Source organism: Geotrypetes seraphini, chromosome 3 (genome assembly GCF_902459505.1).
Source record: "Geotrypetes seraphini chromosome 3, aGeoSer1.1, whole genome shotgun sequence".
Classification (NCBI taxonomy): Eukaryota; Metazoa; Chordata; class Amphibia; order Gymnophiona; family Dermophiidae; genus Geotrypetes; species Geotrypetes seraphini.
This window is the reverse complement of record NC_047086.1, coordinates 206,879,143-206,895,636: the sequence shown is the minus strand read 5'-3', so window position 1 is coordinate 206,895,636 and position 16,494 is coordinate 206,879,143. Positions and strand designations below refer to the sequence as shown.

Here is a 16,494-nt window from a genome sequence, read left to right as displayed (position 1 = left end):
TTGAGAAACAGTAGTTGCTATATACATCCATATGAGTCTGAAACCATCCAGAGACCTGGCAATCCTAGCTCCCGAGTCCAAAGTCCATCTAATCTTTTGGGCTCCAGGGGCTATTTAATAGCCACATCATCTGTATTCCGCTCTGGAATGAAGGAGGTCATCAGCATAAATATATTTAATGCTGTCAAGGAAACTGAGGTTCAGGTTCAATTTGTAGTGAAGGGAGAAAGTGTGTCATACATTCAGGGGAAAGTTTTCGAGAAAGAAACAGTGAAGCCTAAGGACTCCTGAGGAAGGCATAGGCTACCAAAACACGGACCGTGTTGGGTCCTTAGTATATCCACTCATCTGGATTTTGATGCCTTATTTTTTATAGTATTTTTAATAAAGTGACTTTATTTTGAACTCCTGCTCTCATCCAGCTAATCTGTGGCTTTTCCACTCTTTGCATTTGTAAGTATGAATACAGCACAGACAGCTGATAAAGAAAACAAAATGACCATCTGATACTTCAAAAATATTAAACATGTTAGTAATGAAATGTTAGAACAGAAAAAATGGAATAAGACCATAAGAGTTGGGTTACCATATGGCTCCAAAAAAAGGAGGACAAATTCAGACATCCGTGTTTTACTTGCATTGCTTTCAATGGAAGTAAAACCCGGATGTCTCTATCCATCTTCCTTATTTGCGTTGCTTTCAATGGAAGCAAAACCTGGATGTCTCTATCCATCCTCCTTTTTCTGGAGTCATATGACAACCCTACATAAGAGAAAAAAAAAAATCCAAATATCTGTTCCAAAATGCTATGCTGTCTGCATATGTGTGTCTCTGACTTTAGATGGCAGAGTAAGAAACAGAAAATATAAATAGATGAAATTCTATTACCTGATGTGTGGTCCCCTCTATTTCAACAGGCACGATAAAATCAGCATTACTGATGGGCTAGGAAAAGGCAGGAAGCAGACGCAAGAATCAGAGCCATGTGTGAAAGAGTTAAATTCAAAGACAAGAAAGCCAGCTGGAACTCTTGGACAGGGAAACTCCAAGGGCCAGCGGCAGTCACTCAGCATCCTCCTGAGACACTGACACAAGCTGTGAGAGCTACAGGTCCCCTTTTTATAAAGGAGCAGAAGGGCTCCATCGCCTCTTCTCTGTATTTTTAGCAACACTGAAAAACAAGCCTGCACTGCCAAAAATAACTGAGATTATGGGCAAATTTTCAGCAAATAATAGATAGAAGACGAGTCTTATTAACACAAGTTTCTGCTGTTGTGTCTTTCTATTGCAAATCTTCTCTCACCCCTCATCTTCATCTCTCAATGATTTTAGCAAATACCGATGTTGCTTCCTTGTATCCTTTGAATTTTTTTAAACTATTATGTCATACCCTTGCCTTCTATCATTTCTATGATGTCATTTTCTCCCCACCACCATTTTATGAACACTGTGAATGCACTAAATTATGGTGATATTAGATCCTTTTCTTTATCCAACAATGCAATCTCATTTCTAAAATCCTCTTTACCTTGAAATTTTTTTTATATAAATAATGTGATGATCTCACCCCCCCCTTATGTTTGATCTTTATTACATGATGTCATTTCCTCTTCCTGTTATCATGGCACCCTTTCCTTATATCTGGTGGGAGGATAGACAGAGAGAGAGGACATGGCAAAACTATTTTCAACAGTCCCTATGTTTCCCATCCATGAAGAACTCAAAGTCACATCATGTAGTAAATGAGCAGTTGAGATGTAATTAATAGGTTGAGATGGTATAATCTTATGATTTTTGCTGATGTATGGGATCTTTTTGTTGTGCAAATCCTGAAATATGTATGTAATACTGTGAGCAGCCTTGGATAAAGGCAGATTAAAAATGTTTTAAATAAATAAATTGCATGTGCAGGACAGATACTCCCAACCAGTGGCCTAATCAGAATGAAATTGTTGTGGCGCCCCAAATTCAAAATGGTGGTGGGGGCACTAAGCATAGAGATTTGCCTTTCTCTACCTCATGCCCCCTCTCCGCCATATCTGCCTTCTTCCCACCCCCTCACCCTTTTTATCTGATAGTACCAGCATACGGTGAAAAGCGGTGTCTCTGCTTCCTACTGCTCTGTTCTCCAGCTTTTGCAATGTCTGCATCTGTGCGAGTCAAAACCTTGCGGCCGCCACACCTCTTCAATGTTCTCACAAGATCACCAACTTCCACTGCACACACAGATGTAGCATTAAAGGTAGGGTTACCGTATGGCTCCAGAAAAAGGAGGACGGATTGAGACATTCGGGTTTTACTTTTATTGAAACCAATGGAAGTAAAACCCGGATGTCTCAATCCGTCCTCCTTTATCTGGAGCCATATGGCAACCCTAATTACAGGAGCCGAGGAACAGAACATTGGGAAATACTGAACTTGCAGTGCTGAAATATCTTCAGCTGGTAGTACAGCATTTTTTTTTCAAAAGCACCAAGGAGTCAAAAATGCAGGTGCCTGTACCCCAATGGCTTCCCCCCCCCCCACTACCCCCCTCCCCATAGCTAAGCCTCTGCTCCCAACACAGAAGAGAGCCCCAGACTGGCAGGTTTAGAGCAGACACAGAGAATGTAGTCACCTTAAAGGAGCTGTGGACCAGAGTCTCGTCCAGGTCTATCACGGCACAGATCTTGCCCACGTCCTGCTGATTCAGCTCGGGGAGTAAACTTGCACCTGGAAACTGAGAGACAGACAGACAGATCTATGATTCGGTGTACAAGGAGGACTACCCCTGTCTTCAGGCTTTTTTAAGGGGTTTTCAGCCACATTGTTCTATAGGTTAGCAATTGTTTGCCTGGCAGAGAAACCTTTGATTATGAACTGCAACCAACAAGTCTGTTTTCTTGGAATTCAGCATCTCCCCCCTACCAGTTGCAAGCTATTTTTGGAGAAGCTTGAACTGGCTGCTCCTTCTCTCTGTTCCATACACACACACACACACTGTGACAGACTGGAAGGGGGCAATGGAAACCTATTATAAACTGACACTCTCCTGTCACATATACCTGGACTCAGATCTCCTTCCTCTGCATCTCATACAGGCTCGATTTTAGTAAAAGCGCATCAAAATGTCAGTGTATCAAGAAAGAGAATTTTGGCTTACGATGAAATCCATGTCATTTTTAAAAGCCATTTCTCTGAGTTCTGTATATATTCAAATATAAACCCATTCGAATGTAAACCGAGGTAACTTTCTCCCCCCCCAAAAAATAAAAGGTTGACTCGCAGCAATTAGAGAATGACACGGGGAAAAAATTTATCACCGTTCCCGCCCCATCCCTGTGAGCTCGTCCCCATCCCTGCCCCGTCCCTGTGAGCTCGGTCCCTGTCCCCGCGAGCTTGGTCCCTGTCCCTGCCCATCCCCGTGAGCTCGGTTTGTAGTTTCCTGGATCTCCTCTCGAACCTTTCTTGAAGATCGGCATAACATTTGCCACCTTCCAGTCTTCCAGAATCCTTCCCGATTTGATCGACAGATTGGCTATTAGTTGAAGCAGTTCAGCTATAGTCCCTTTCAGTTCCTTGATTACCCTCGGATGGATACCATCCGGTCCCAGGGATTTATTGTTTTTAAGCCTATCAATCTGCCTGCATACCTCTTCTAGACTGACCGTCAACCCAGTCAGTTTCCCGTCTTTGTTTCCCGTGTTTAGCCTGTTGGCTTCCGGTATGTTGTGTATATCCTCTTCGGTAAATACAGACGCAAAAAATGTGTTCAGTTTGTCGACGATGGTTTTGTCATCCTTTAGCACTCCCTTTATTCCAGGGTCATCCAAAGGCCCCACTGTTTCCTTCACGAGACGTTTCCCCTTGATATATCGAAAGAACGGCTTGAAGTTTTTTGCCTCCTTGGCTACTTTTTCCTCATAGTCTCTTTTCGCCCCTCTTACCGCCTTATGGCACCTGCTTTGATGTTATTTGTGCTTTTTCCAGTTTTCGTCCGTTTTTGACCTTTTCCATTCCTTAAACGAAGTGTTCTTGTCTCTGATCACTTCCTTTACCGCTACAGAGAGCCAAGCCGGTTCCTTGTTCTTTTTCCTCTTTGATCCCTTGTTGATACACAATATATATTGATTTTGTGCCTCAGTGACCGTGTCCTTAAAAAGGGACCATGCTTGCTCTATGGTTTTTACAGTGCTTATCCTCTTCTTAATCTTCATCCCCACCATGAGTCTCATCCCTTCGTAATTCTCTTTTCGGAAGTTCAGTGCCGTGGCCGTAGTTTTAGATTGATGTTTTGCCCCAGTGTCCAGGTTGAAGCAGATCATATTGTGATCACTGCTTCCCAGCGTCCCTTCTACTTCTACACCTTGCGCCAGTCCTTTTAGAATTAAGTCCAGAATTGCATTTCCTCTAGTATTTTTCTTGACAAGTTGTTCTAGGAAGCAATCGCCTACAGCATCCAGGAACATGGTCTCCCTACCGCAGCTGGAGGCCCCAGAGCTCAGGGCTGCATCTCAGCATGCGCATTTGTCAACATGATGAGGTCACGCACATGCGTGTGATGTTATCAGTTGACGTCTGTGCATGCTCGGAGGCCCTCTAGATACAGTTCCAAAAAAGTTTGCGAGACACTGCTCTACTGCATGCACTAGGCATGAAACACATGCAACTGGAAGGGATCTTATGTGCATTAGCAGTGAGCCCCTCCTCTCACACACTGGAGCTCTACCACCAGAAGCCACTAGAGATTCCCAGGTCTCGCCGGCGCTGGGATTGGAGCAACCTGAGGTGAGTGTTGGGTGTGGATGATATTGCTGAGTGAATGGCAGAGGCTGGGGGGGTTGTTGATGTAGGCAGAAGACGATGCAAAAGAGGGGTGCTAGAGTGAGGAGGAGAGATTGATATTAAGGAGAATGATTAATGCAAAACTGTTAGTCTGGGAGGAGACATTGATAGTGGGGTGTTTGCTGGTATTGAAGGATAAGAACATAAGAACTGCCATCTCTGGATCAGACCTTCAGTCCATCAAGTCCGGCGATCCGCACACGCGGTGGCCCAGCTAGGTGTACATCTGGCGTATTTTTAGTCACCCATATCCCTCTCTAAGGAGATGTGCATCTAGAATGATGTCAACAGGGAATAGTGGGGGAGGAGGGAAGTCATTGATGTCATAAGTAATAAAATACTCAAGGAGGGAAGACATTGATTCCAGAGTGATAAAATACCCTAGAAGGGAAGACACTGATGCCAGAGAAATAAAATACTCAGTCTTTCCACGTTTAACTCCAGATATGCCACCTGAACAATCTCACTCTCTTGGTGGTACAGTAAACCTCCGCGAATTTGTAGTTCGCAAATCGCAGACTCAGGAATTCACAGTATTTTCCGACCGCCACTTCCTGGTACTAAAGTCATGGTTACACCAATCAGGAGCTGCTTTGACACGCTATCTGATGTGTCAAAGCAGCTCCTGATTGGTGTAGCCTGACTTTAGTGTCAGGAAGAGGCGGTTGGAAAATACCGCAAATGATTTTCAGCACCTGCTGGTGCCCCAGCTGCCCTCTCCTGCCTTTGATCATCCCCTTAAACCGCATTCGCGTTTTTTTTGAAATTCACGGGTGTTCCTGGAACGGAACACCCATGAATTTCGGAGGAGTACTGTACATGGTATTCTTTTGGATGGATCACCCATGCTGATCTATCTCATGCATATTCATTAGGAGTAACAGAAACAGCTCTTGAAGATTGCCATTCAACACCTTGGGTACACAGAGTAGGGATTACATACCTGGTAGAAGTGATATGGGAGGCACTGCAGCAGATCTGACTGAAAAAAAAAAGGAAAAATGAAACATTTATCCATACTGGAAAAGTCTGTACATCGAAAAAAAAACAACAAACCCAGGCTTTTCAATCTGAATAGATTCTATGGAATAAAACTATGTTAGGGATGTTTGTAAGTTTCCAAGACATACATGTTTTGTTTTTAAATTTGGGACCCATATATTCAAAATCTTTCCTCTAGAGCAGTGGTTCCCAAACCTGTTCTGGAGGACCCCCAGGCCAGTCGGGTTTTCAGGATAACCCTAATGAATATGCATGAGAGCGATCTGCATATAATGGAGGTGCCAGGCATGCAAATCTGCTCCATGCATATTCATTAGGGCTATCCTGAAAACCCGACTGGCCTGGGGGTCCTCCAGGACAGGTTTGGGAACCACTGCTATAGAGCATGAAGTATGATTGTTAATATTTTACACTGAAGCTTTGGAAACTTTTAGAACTTTGTAATACTTGGTAATATGTCTCATCTTCCATTCAAAAGAAAGGGGGGGGAAATTGGGTGGTGTAGGGGTAGGATGAAATAGGTCATATTGAAATGTATATTAAAGGAATAATAAATTTAATTTTATATTATAATTTTATTAATTACTTCAATACAATGTGAATTGGAGGGATAAAAGGGAGGGTGGAAGGGAGGTGGGGGGTTGATTTGGGTCATATGGAAATATATTTTTAAGGAATGATAGAAATATGTTTGTAAATATTATAACTGTGAATCTATTTGAAATGAAATCTATTTGTATTATATTATATTATTTCCTTCAATAAAATGTTATAAATTTTAAAAAACCAAAATGGTGGGCCTTCCCTCCTCGGTGCATCATGTGATGCACGGGAAGGGGTCCAAGGCCTTGATTGGCTCAGATGCCTTAGGTGTCTGAGCCAATCAGGGCCTTGGGCTCCTCCCTCTGTATCCCATGTGATGCACGAGGAGGGGCCTAAGGCCCTGATTGGCTCAGACGCCTTGGGAGGGGCCTTAGGCATCTAAGCCAATCAGGGTCTTAGGCTACTCCCTGTAGACTACAGACGGAGGAGTCCAAGGCCCTGATTGACTCATAGGCCTAAGACCCCTCACAAGGCATCTGAGCCAGTCATGGCCTTAATCCCCTCCCCATGCATCACATGTGATACAAAGGGAGGAGCCCCCTTCAGAAAGTCCTTAGGCATATGAGCCAATCAGGACTTTGGACCCCTCCCCATTTATCACATGATGCACAAAAGAGGGAAGGCCCACCATTTTGGATTGGCAGGCCTTGAAGGTAGAGGGAAAAAGATACCGGAGGGGTTCAGGGGGTTTGTGGGAGCATCTAGTGGCAGGATAGAGTGGGTATCCCTCCTGCCTTTTTCTGGATTGGGAAGGGGGAGGGTAGGGGATGGTTTGGGTGGGGGCTCCATTGGAAGGAGGGAAGTGGACATCCCTTCTGCTAATTTTATCTCACTGGAGGGGGAGTTGCCATGGCAGTAGGGTGTGTCCCGGTGCCAGCTTGCCATGGAGACTGGAGACGATGGAGAGGGCCACCTTCGGCAGAGGGGGGTGGTTCTGTTTGGTTTTTAATGGGGCAGATATTGTGCATGGGTAACACACAGCATCTATGCCCATTAAAAGAAAAAAAAAAAAGGTTTTTTTGCTCCAATCAGCTGAGTGGCAGGAGGCTGCTTTGGGGCTCCTCCTACTCGACTCTGCACATGTGTGAAAGTCATTCTCATAGCAATCAATTGGACAGGAGAGTCAGGGATTGTGATGAACCTCCGCGCACATCATTTGCATGCAAAATTTTTAGTGCATCAATAGCTCTTTTAGAATTGGCCAAAAATCGGTTCGGAGCAGACCCATGCGGTCTTACCGATCCTGTTTAGTGCATTTAGCTCTTAGAGACAGCAAGACACCTTAAAGTATTTGAGACATGCAAAATAAAAACAGGACGGTAGAAAGAGTGTCCAATCCAAGGTGGTATTTGGGCTCTTCCTTCAAGTTACCTTTGCAATGGTGCCATTTTTCTCCGTCTGTGGCACGTGGTCAGCTGTGCAGCCTGTCTGTCCGCCATTCCGTGTGCCAAGGCAGCAGAAGAGAGCTTTAAAGAGGCTTTTGCTGCGAGGTTTCTTGAGAGAGGACTTGGACACCAGCCCTGAAAGCAAAGGAGAAGCAAAGGATATTATTATTGGGGCTTCTATTCTTAGGTATTTATGAATGGTAAATTAAGGCATTTATTCTCCAGTTAACTAGGGGGTTCTTTGAGGATACAAAAAAAATTGTATTTAATTGGTGTTCTTGTACCACATGAACTATTGCTGAGTGTCTTTTCCAGTGGAATCAAATAGGTACATTTGTGTCACTTAGAAGTCATCAGCACAGATAAAGACACAGAATTGAGTGGAGGATACAAAACAAACCACAAGAGAGGGGAGATAGGGCTAGGAAAAGTAGTGTTTCTCTGAGGTTTATTAGATAAACGTTCAGTTTTCTGCATTGGGAATGTTTTACTGATGTTTATTAGTTAAAATCTAAAATCAGAAGCTCTTTGTGTACATTATAGACACAGGCCCAGTGCTGGTGTGTGTGTGTATGGGGGGAGGGGACTCCAGCATCATAATGGCCCCCTCCTTCCCCGCAGCAAAGTTGGATGATATTACTGAGGTAAACTTCCAGGGCACGATCCTTAGTTTCTGCCCTGAGCATGCAGGGGGGAGGGTTGGTGATGGCTCTGGGACACTGCTGCATGCTGCCCAGATTGGAAAAATTCTGGCAGGGAAGAGGTCTTTGGCTGGTGAGGTTTGAGGATCCTGCCAAGTACACAAAATTTTGGGTGGACCTGAGAACAAAGTGGGTGGGCCCTATGCCATTGGTTAATGGTTTAGACAGTGGGCTGAGAATTAGGGAATCCCAGTTCAAATTTCAATGTGGCTCCCTGTGATCTTGGACAAGTCATGTAACTCTCTGTAGTCTCTAACCCTGGATTCTATATAGGCCATTTAAATTTGGGCACAAATCGCATATCCACGTGCAAATTAATTAATTAGGCAGCATCAATCAATAATTGGAGTTAATTGGCACTTAATTGGTAAAATAAAGGATTTGCGCACGATATCTGCAGAGTGCCCATTAGTGAATACGGTCTTAGCACAGAACTTTCTGTCTGATAAGGTTTGCCTCTTTGCCAATGATACCAAAATCTTCAACAGAGGAAGGACCTAGCGAAGCTTGAAGAATGGTCTGAAATTTGGCATCTAAGGGAGAAGGGAACCCTCAACCTTGTGCCCACTTTGTCTCTACTTCTAGAATTTATGGGAGTGTATTCCCAACCCTCCACCACCATGCAACAGAGGATCCTGAGCGCAGTACATATCAACAATTTTTAATTTTTTACAGCCACCAAAGAGATCTTTCTCTTTAGTGTTTTTTTAGATCGCATATCACTTTTTTTAAGTGAAGTGATGTGGAGGCTGTGTTAGTCCACTCTTCAAGGTAATATGTAGAAATACAACAAAAACATAAAGGGAAAAAAATATATAATCCCTTTTTTATTAGACTAATTTATTCCCTCCCCCTCTTTTACAAAACCATAGCATGATTTTTAGCGCCGACTGCGATGGTAACAGCTCCGACACTCCCCATCTCACCCAACCAAGTCTCCCTATTCTTTTAGACTTTAATCTTTATTAGCACATTCAACAAAACAGTCCAACTGGGACAGAAAACACTGAGTAAAAAAAATCCAAACATTCATAACACCTTATAAGCCCACTGCCCAGCTCAAAATGGAACAGCAAATAAAAGCAGCAATAATTTTCAAGTTTTCCCTTGCTGCTTTATCCCTATCCCTCCCCTGATCCTTGCAAGTTACACTACACTGTCAATAGGGAAGGTTGACAACGAATCCAGATTTGCAGGACAGAGTTGATCCAGTCCTGGGTTTATCCCAGTTTATGCAGGGACCTGTAGTTCTTCTGATTTCCCCACTTCATTTCCTTTTAAAGCAATACTACAAGTTCCAGCATGCACTGGGGTAAACCCAAGACTGGATCAACCCTGTCCTGTGACTCTAGATCTAGTTGCTAACCTTATCCTGAGTTATAAAAAATTAACAGACCATCAATAACCAATTATACATATTTATTACTCCTGTATGTGTACAAAGGATATGTTCCCATTTAGAGAGGAATTTTTCCCTATGGCCGTGAAAATCTTACACTGTTTTCTCAAACAACTAGCTGGCCCATTAATGATGGGCCTTTTTCTTGCTTCCAGCTGTAAGGTATTGAAGTTTTTGCTGTTAGAATTAACACTGAGGCCACAGTATGCTCACATTTGTTAGCTATCTTAGCAGGAAGTAAACCTAACAGGTACCTCCCAGGGCTTCCTGTTCACTTGTCCAAGCACATATCTCATTTCTTACTAGCACTGGATAATTCTACAGTCCCACCACAGAAACTCAAAGGTGCCTATATCTCCACATAGCAGGTATCAATTCCTCTCATTTCCTTCTGCCCCAGCTTGGACTTTGTGAAAAAGAGTCCAATACAGTGCTCCCCAGGTCATTTGCAGTCGGCGGCGATTCGCGGTCCTGGTCATTCATGGTATTTTCCGACCGCGAATGATCCGGCAGGAATGTATTAATCAATAAGATCCAAGTGGTCCTCTTCCAACTTCACAAATCTTCCTAACTTGAATACACATCCCGCTAATAGTTTTCAAACACAGTTCACAGAAATAAACCATAGCATAATAATCCAGCCTCCCAATATCTGACTATGTGGATTTTTTCCTCCCCCCCCCCCCTATAATGAGCACTACTGGAAGATTTGTTAGTCAAAATAGTGCCTCATCTCAGAATGATGGCTGTCTTAATTTCCTGGCTACATTTTCATTTTGAGCAGATGCAAATTTTTCTTCTAATGGATTGACCTTAACCTAAAAGAGACAAAAAAGAAAATCCACAGTATAGTCAAACAGTACCTTATTCGTTCCACCTGATGGCGCCAAAGATTCACCCTTAGTACTAGCTTGCCACTGACAATACAGTTATCACCCACAAGGTCTTTCAATACAGTGGAACTAGGATTACCAGATGCCAGGATTTACCCGAACATGTCCTCTTTTTAGAGGACTGTCCGGGTGCCTGCCTTTTGGAAAGCCCTAGCTCTGCCAGGGCTCGGGGCCGTGTCTGAAGGGCCTCCGAGCATGCGCGGAGGCAATGCAATGACATCACATGCAGCATGTCTGCGTGCATGCATGCTCGGAGGCCCTCCAGACGCGGCTCTGAGCTCAAGGAAAGAGAGCAGATGAGGTTTGTGTGGGGGCAAGACAGGGCGGGCTGGGGGTGGGGCAGGGCCAAGTGTCCTATTCTTTACTTATACAAATATGGTAACCCTGAGTGGAACTTGCTGTACAGTTCTAATCTGAACTCCTTAAATATAAATCACTGATCTTCTCTTTAGAGGTTTCTATCAGCTGTACAGTGATATTCTGGTGGTAATGTGAGTGTGAGAGGAAGAATGAGCCTCAGTGTCAGAGAAGTAAGAAAGCTTGCTTATTCATCTCTCTAAAATGGTAGGCAGCAACTTCCCAAGGGCGTCAGTTGACTCCTTTCTCCCCACCTGTCCCCACTTTGTCTGGTCGCAGTGGGCCCAATAGATCCTGTGGGACCATGAAGCCCTGCAGGGGACAGACTACAGAGCCAATATTGCAAAAGGATTGGGAAAAACCTTTGCATCACCAAATTTAAATGAAGATGTTACATCAATTGTTGTAAATGATACAACTTATAGCATCCAGTCGACCATAAAGATACTTGGCGTAATTTTAGATCGTACTCTTACAATGAAAAATCAGGTTGACTTGTTGGTTCGAAAGGGCTTTTATACTTTGTGGAAATTTAAGAACTATTAGAGCATACTTTGATGTTAATTCCTTTCGATTGCTGGTTTAATCACTTATCCTTAGTCAGTTAGACTATTGCAACATTGTTCATCTTGTTGGTACCCAGAAAAACCTCAATTCAGAATGTGCACAATTCAGAATGCAGCAGTCAGACTGATTTTCAACTTGAGGAAGTTTGACCACATTACTGATTCTTATCGTCGACTGCATTGGCTTCCAGCTGAGGCGCGGGTTAAGTTTAAGCTCGGCTGCATTTGCTTTAAGGCACTAGAAACAGGGACGAAGTGCGAGATAATAAAATTTGCGGATGACACTAAACTATTTAATGGAGCTCGGACTACAGAGGAATGTGAAGAATTGCAAAGGGACTTGAACAAACTAGAAGATTGGGCGACGAGATGACAGATGAAGTTCAACGTTGAGAAATGTAAGGTATTACATGTGGGGAGCAGAAACTCGAGGTACAACTATACAATGGGAGGGATATTATTGAATAAGAGTACCCAGGAAAGGGACTTGGGGGTATTGGTGGACATGACAATGAAGCCGACGGCACAGTGTGCAGTGGTCGCTAAGAAAGCGAATAGAATGCTTGGTATAATCAAGAAGGGTATTACAGCCAGAACGAAAGAGGTTATCCTGCCGTTGTATCGGGCGATGGTGCGTCCGCATCTGGAGTACTGCGTCCAATATTGGTCGCCGTACCTTAAGAAGGATATGGTGTTACTCGAGAGGGTTCAGAGGAGAGCGACACGTCTGATAAAAGGGATGGAAAACCTGTCATATGCTGAGAGATTGGAGAAACTGGGGCTTTTTTCCCTGGAGAAGAGGAGACTTAGAGGGGATATGATAGAGACTTACAAGATCATGAAGGGCATAGAGAGAGTAGAGAGGGACAGATTCTTCAAACTTTCGAATAATAAAAGAACAAGAGGGCACTCAGAAAAGTTGATAGGAGACAGATTCAAAACAAATACTAGGAAGTTCTTTTTTACCCAACATGTGGTGGACACCTGGAATGCACTTCCAGAGGACGTGATTGGGCAGAGTACGGTACTGGGGTTCAAGAAAGGATTAGACAAATTCCTACTGGAAAAGAGGATAGAGGGGTATAGATAGAAGATTACTGCACAGGTCCTGGACCTGCTGGGCCACCGCGTGAGCGGACTGCTGGGCACGATGGACCTCGGGTCTGACCCAGCAGAGGCATTTCTTATGTTCTTATGTTAACAGGCTCAATTCCTGAGTATCTCATGGAATCTTTTATTATTACAAGTTCTAAACATCTTAGAAAATCGCATCCACTGTTTTCATTCCCCTCAGTTAAGGGATGTAAATACAAGAAATTTCAGGAACGACTGCTATCTTTTCAGGCAGCCTCAAGAACTAGGGATTTAACTCGTATATTTACATTTCCGATTTCATACCAACAATTTCGTCGTGCCTTAAAAACGTATCTTTTTAGGGAATCTTTTGGAAGTTAGAATCTGGATCCTTATTCATTTGTATTACTAATTTTTGTGAACCGCATAGAACTTAATGGTATCTGCGGTATATAAGTGAGTTTTATGTTATGGTTATGAAAGCTGGCGCTAAAATTAACGCTAACTGTCTGTCCCTGGACATAGAGAAGAAGTGTGCTCAAGACTGGGAGTGCTCAAACGTGGACTGAAAAGCTTCTGCAGCAACAGCATCAGGTGGGCAAACCCCATCCAGGCAGGTTCAGGATAGCCACAATGAATATTCCTAAAATCAATCTGCATACACTGCTTCTACAGTACGCAAATTATTTTATGCATGATCATTGCGAATATCCTGAAAACTTGACTGGCTCCCAGGACAGGTTTGGGAACTCCTGAGGTAGAGAGAAAAATATCAGTAGTCTCCCATGCAGCTCAGTAGGAAAACTGTCAGACAGCCAAAGGGAAAAAAACAGGCTAGACATTGATAAGAACAATATTCTATAAGTAGGTGGCATGTATCATAAGAACATAAGAATAGCCGTACTGGGTCAGAACAATGGTCCATCAAGCCCAGTAGCCTGTTCTCTCGGTGGCCAATCCAGATCACTGGCCAAAACCCAAGGAGTAGCAACATTCCATGCTACCAATACGGGGCAAGCAGTGGCTTCCCCCATTGTCTTTCTCAATAACAGACTATGGGCTTTTCCTCCAGGAACTTGTCCAACCCTTTCTTAAACCCAGCTACGCTATCTGCTCTTACCACATCCTCTGGCAACGCGTTCCAGAGCTTAACTATTCTCTGAGTGAAAATTTTTTTTCCTCCTATTGGTTTTAAAAGTATTTCCCTGTAACTTCATCGAGTGTCCCCTAGTCTTTGTAATTTTTGACGGAGTGAAAAATCAATCCACTTGTACCTGTTCTACTCCACTCGGGATTTTGTAGGCTTCAATCATATCTCCCCTCAGCCGTCTCTTTTCCAAGCTGAAGAGCCTTAACCATTTTAGTCTTTCCTCTTTAGCAATGTAATCCAGAAAAAATATACAGCCTTGATCAATTAAATGTAGGGTTACCAGATTTTACTTTTGTAAAATCCTAACCCATTCCACCCAGCCCCGTCCCATTCTACCCAGGTCAGGCCCTGTTCCGCCCCAGCCTTGCCACCCCCCCCAACCTCTCGTGCTCGGAGCTGCGTCGGGATGGCATCTGCACACCTCCTTTCCTTCCCCAGTTTCTCTAGTTGTTCACTGCTGCGAGCAATAAGAACTTTCACGTGCTCCTTGCAACCCCGTCGGCTCTCCTTCTGATATCACTTCCTGTTCACGGCACCTGGAAGTGACCTCAGCGGGAGAGATGATGCGGCTGCAAAGAGAATGCTTAAGTTGTTGCTCGCGGCGATGAACAACTAGAGGTATGGGGGAAGGGAAGGGGGCGCGCGCCTGGCAAGGGGAGGAGAGGGAAGAGGTGGGGAGTGGAGGAGAGAAGGGCTGCCGGCGCCCCCACCAACATGGCACCCGGGACAGACCAAACCCCCCCCTTACTACACCACTGTTTGTATGCACTGTCTCCACTGTATGCAAATCTCTTTCATGCATATTCATTGTGGATATCCTGAAAACTGACTGGGAAGAAGACACTCCAGGACCGACTTGGGCAGGCCTGCACAACTCCGGTCCTCAAGGTCCGAATCCAGTCGGGTTTTCAGGATTTCCCCAATGAATATGCATTGGAAGCAGTACATGCAAATAGATCTCATGCATATTCATTGGGGAAATCCTGAAAACCCGACTGGATTGCGGCCCTCGAGGAGGGACTTTGACACCCCTGCTCTAGTTGAAGAAGTTGCTCATGGCGGTCAACAATGCGACCCCATTGGCTCTCCCGCTGATGTCACTTCCGGGTGCTATGCAGAGGAAGTGATGTCAGAGGGAGAGCCGACAGGGTCACGAGGAGCATGTTATTGAACGCTGCGAGCAACAACTTCAACTAGAGGTGCGGGAGAAGGGAAGGGGGAATGCGCTGCAGGCAGGAGTAGGGAAGGAGTGGGTAGGGGGAGCGAAGACGAGGGCAGAGGGGGGGACGCTTCCACCCCGGGCACCTCTCACCCTCGCTACGTCACTGATCAAACCCAATATGGCTACTACTGGAGAGGGGTTATGTTGCTCATACTGAGATGAAACCAGAATCAGATTTTTTTTGGGGGGGGGATACGGTGATTTCTATGGGGGAACGCAGCTCTGCATGCATCATTATATGAAGAAAGCTCCTATGGATGCAGAATATATGCTTGCATTTAATACTGTGACAATGCAGAGTCAGAGGTCAGTATTTTTTTTTAATTAGAGTTCTTGGCAAGTAATTCCACTCAAATCATTTTTGTTGAGTATAATCACTATTAGCAGTTTGTTTTGTTTTTTTTATAGCTTGAGAGTAGAAATTGCATTCTTTTTTTTTATTGGGGACAATCGCCTAACTAGTGTTTAGAGTGAGGGGACTTCCTTATCTTCCTTCCTGAACAGAGTTTTAAGGGAGCCCTCTCTTTTGGGTGTCTGGGGAGATGCCAGTTCACCTCTTGCCTCAGGCAGCAGATTGCCATGAACTGCTCCTGGAGGTAGGTGCAGTCAGTGGAGGGGAACAAGAGGAAAAAAAAAGTTACGCCTGACAAGTAAGTGTTGCCTCAGGCCTAGGGGAGGGGGAGAGGGAAAGTGCACTCTCATTTTGCTAGTAATTCATGTGAATGTGAGGGGAGGGGGTCCTAATAAGAGATATTTACTATGGTGCTGGCTCATTTCAGTTAAACAAAGTTATCATATATCGTGTGTATGGGTTTTTTTTTAAAAAAACCATAATGACTATGTATGAGATGTATGCATGCAAATGAAAATGCTAATGCGCAAAGCCCCACCCCTTGTCTCCCCGCCCCCCACAAATGAAATAGTTAAACCCTTTTGAATGATGGCATGTCTCCTATTTGGATCATATTCAACAACTTTGCCCAGGTACAAATGAAAGCCACACCTTTCAGTACAGTAAGGGCTAGATTCTGTTAATGACACCTGCATTTGTAGGCATTTAGACGTGTCGATCATGGCACTGAGCATCTATAACAGAATCGCGCCTAGACTGTGTAGACACCTACATTGTAGGCGTCTCTAAAGTAGGCCAGGGTTTACCATGCCCACAATGTAGGCAAGATTCTGTTAGAGAAGCCTACCAACTCCTAACTTAAAAAACGCCCTGATCTGCCCCGAACCGCACCTACACAGTGGTAGGCACCTGGGTCTATAGCGCCTACCAGCTAATTAACCTTTATTTTTTCATCATTAATGACAT

At 44.2% G+C, this 16,494-nt stretch overlaps 1 protein-coding gene across 2 annotated transcripts in view; it reads right to left on the bottom strand.

The window, feature by feature from the left end:
* The window catches only part of CTDSP2 (CTD small phosphatase 2), a 116,192-nt gene that overhangs the window by 24,587 nt on the left and 75,111 nt on the right, over positions 1-16,494 (bottom strand). For both annotated transcript variants that reach the window (XM_033939037.1, XM_033939038.1), the window contains 4 exons: positions 7,801-7,949; positions 5,768-5,806; positions 2,618-2,719; positions 889-945 (listed from right to left, as the gene is read on the bottom strand). In XM_033939037.1, the coding sequence (XP_033794928.1) occupies positions 889-945; positions 2,618-2,719; positions 5,768-5,806; positions 7,801-7,949 (347 nt within the window). The remainder of the gene's footprint in view (positions 1-888; positions 946-2,617; positions 2,720-5,767; positions 5,807-7,800; positions 7,950-16,494) is intronic.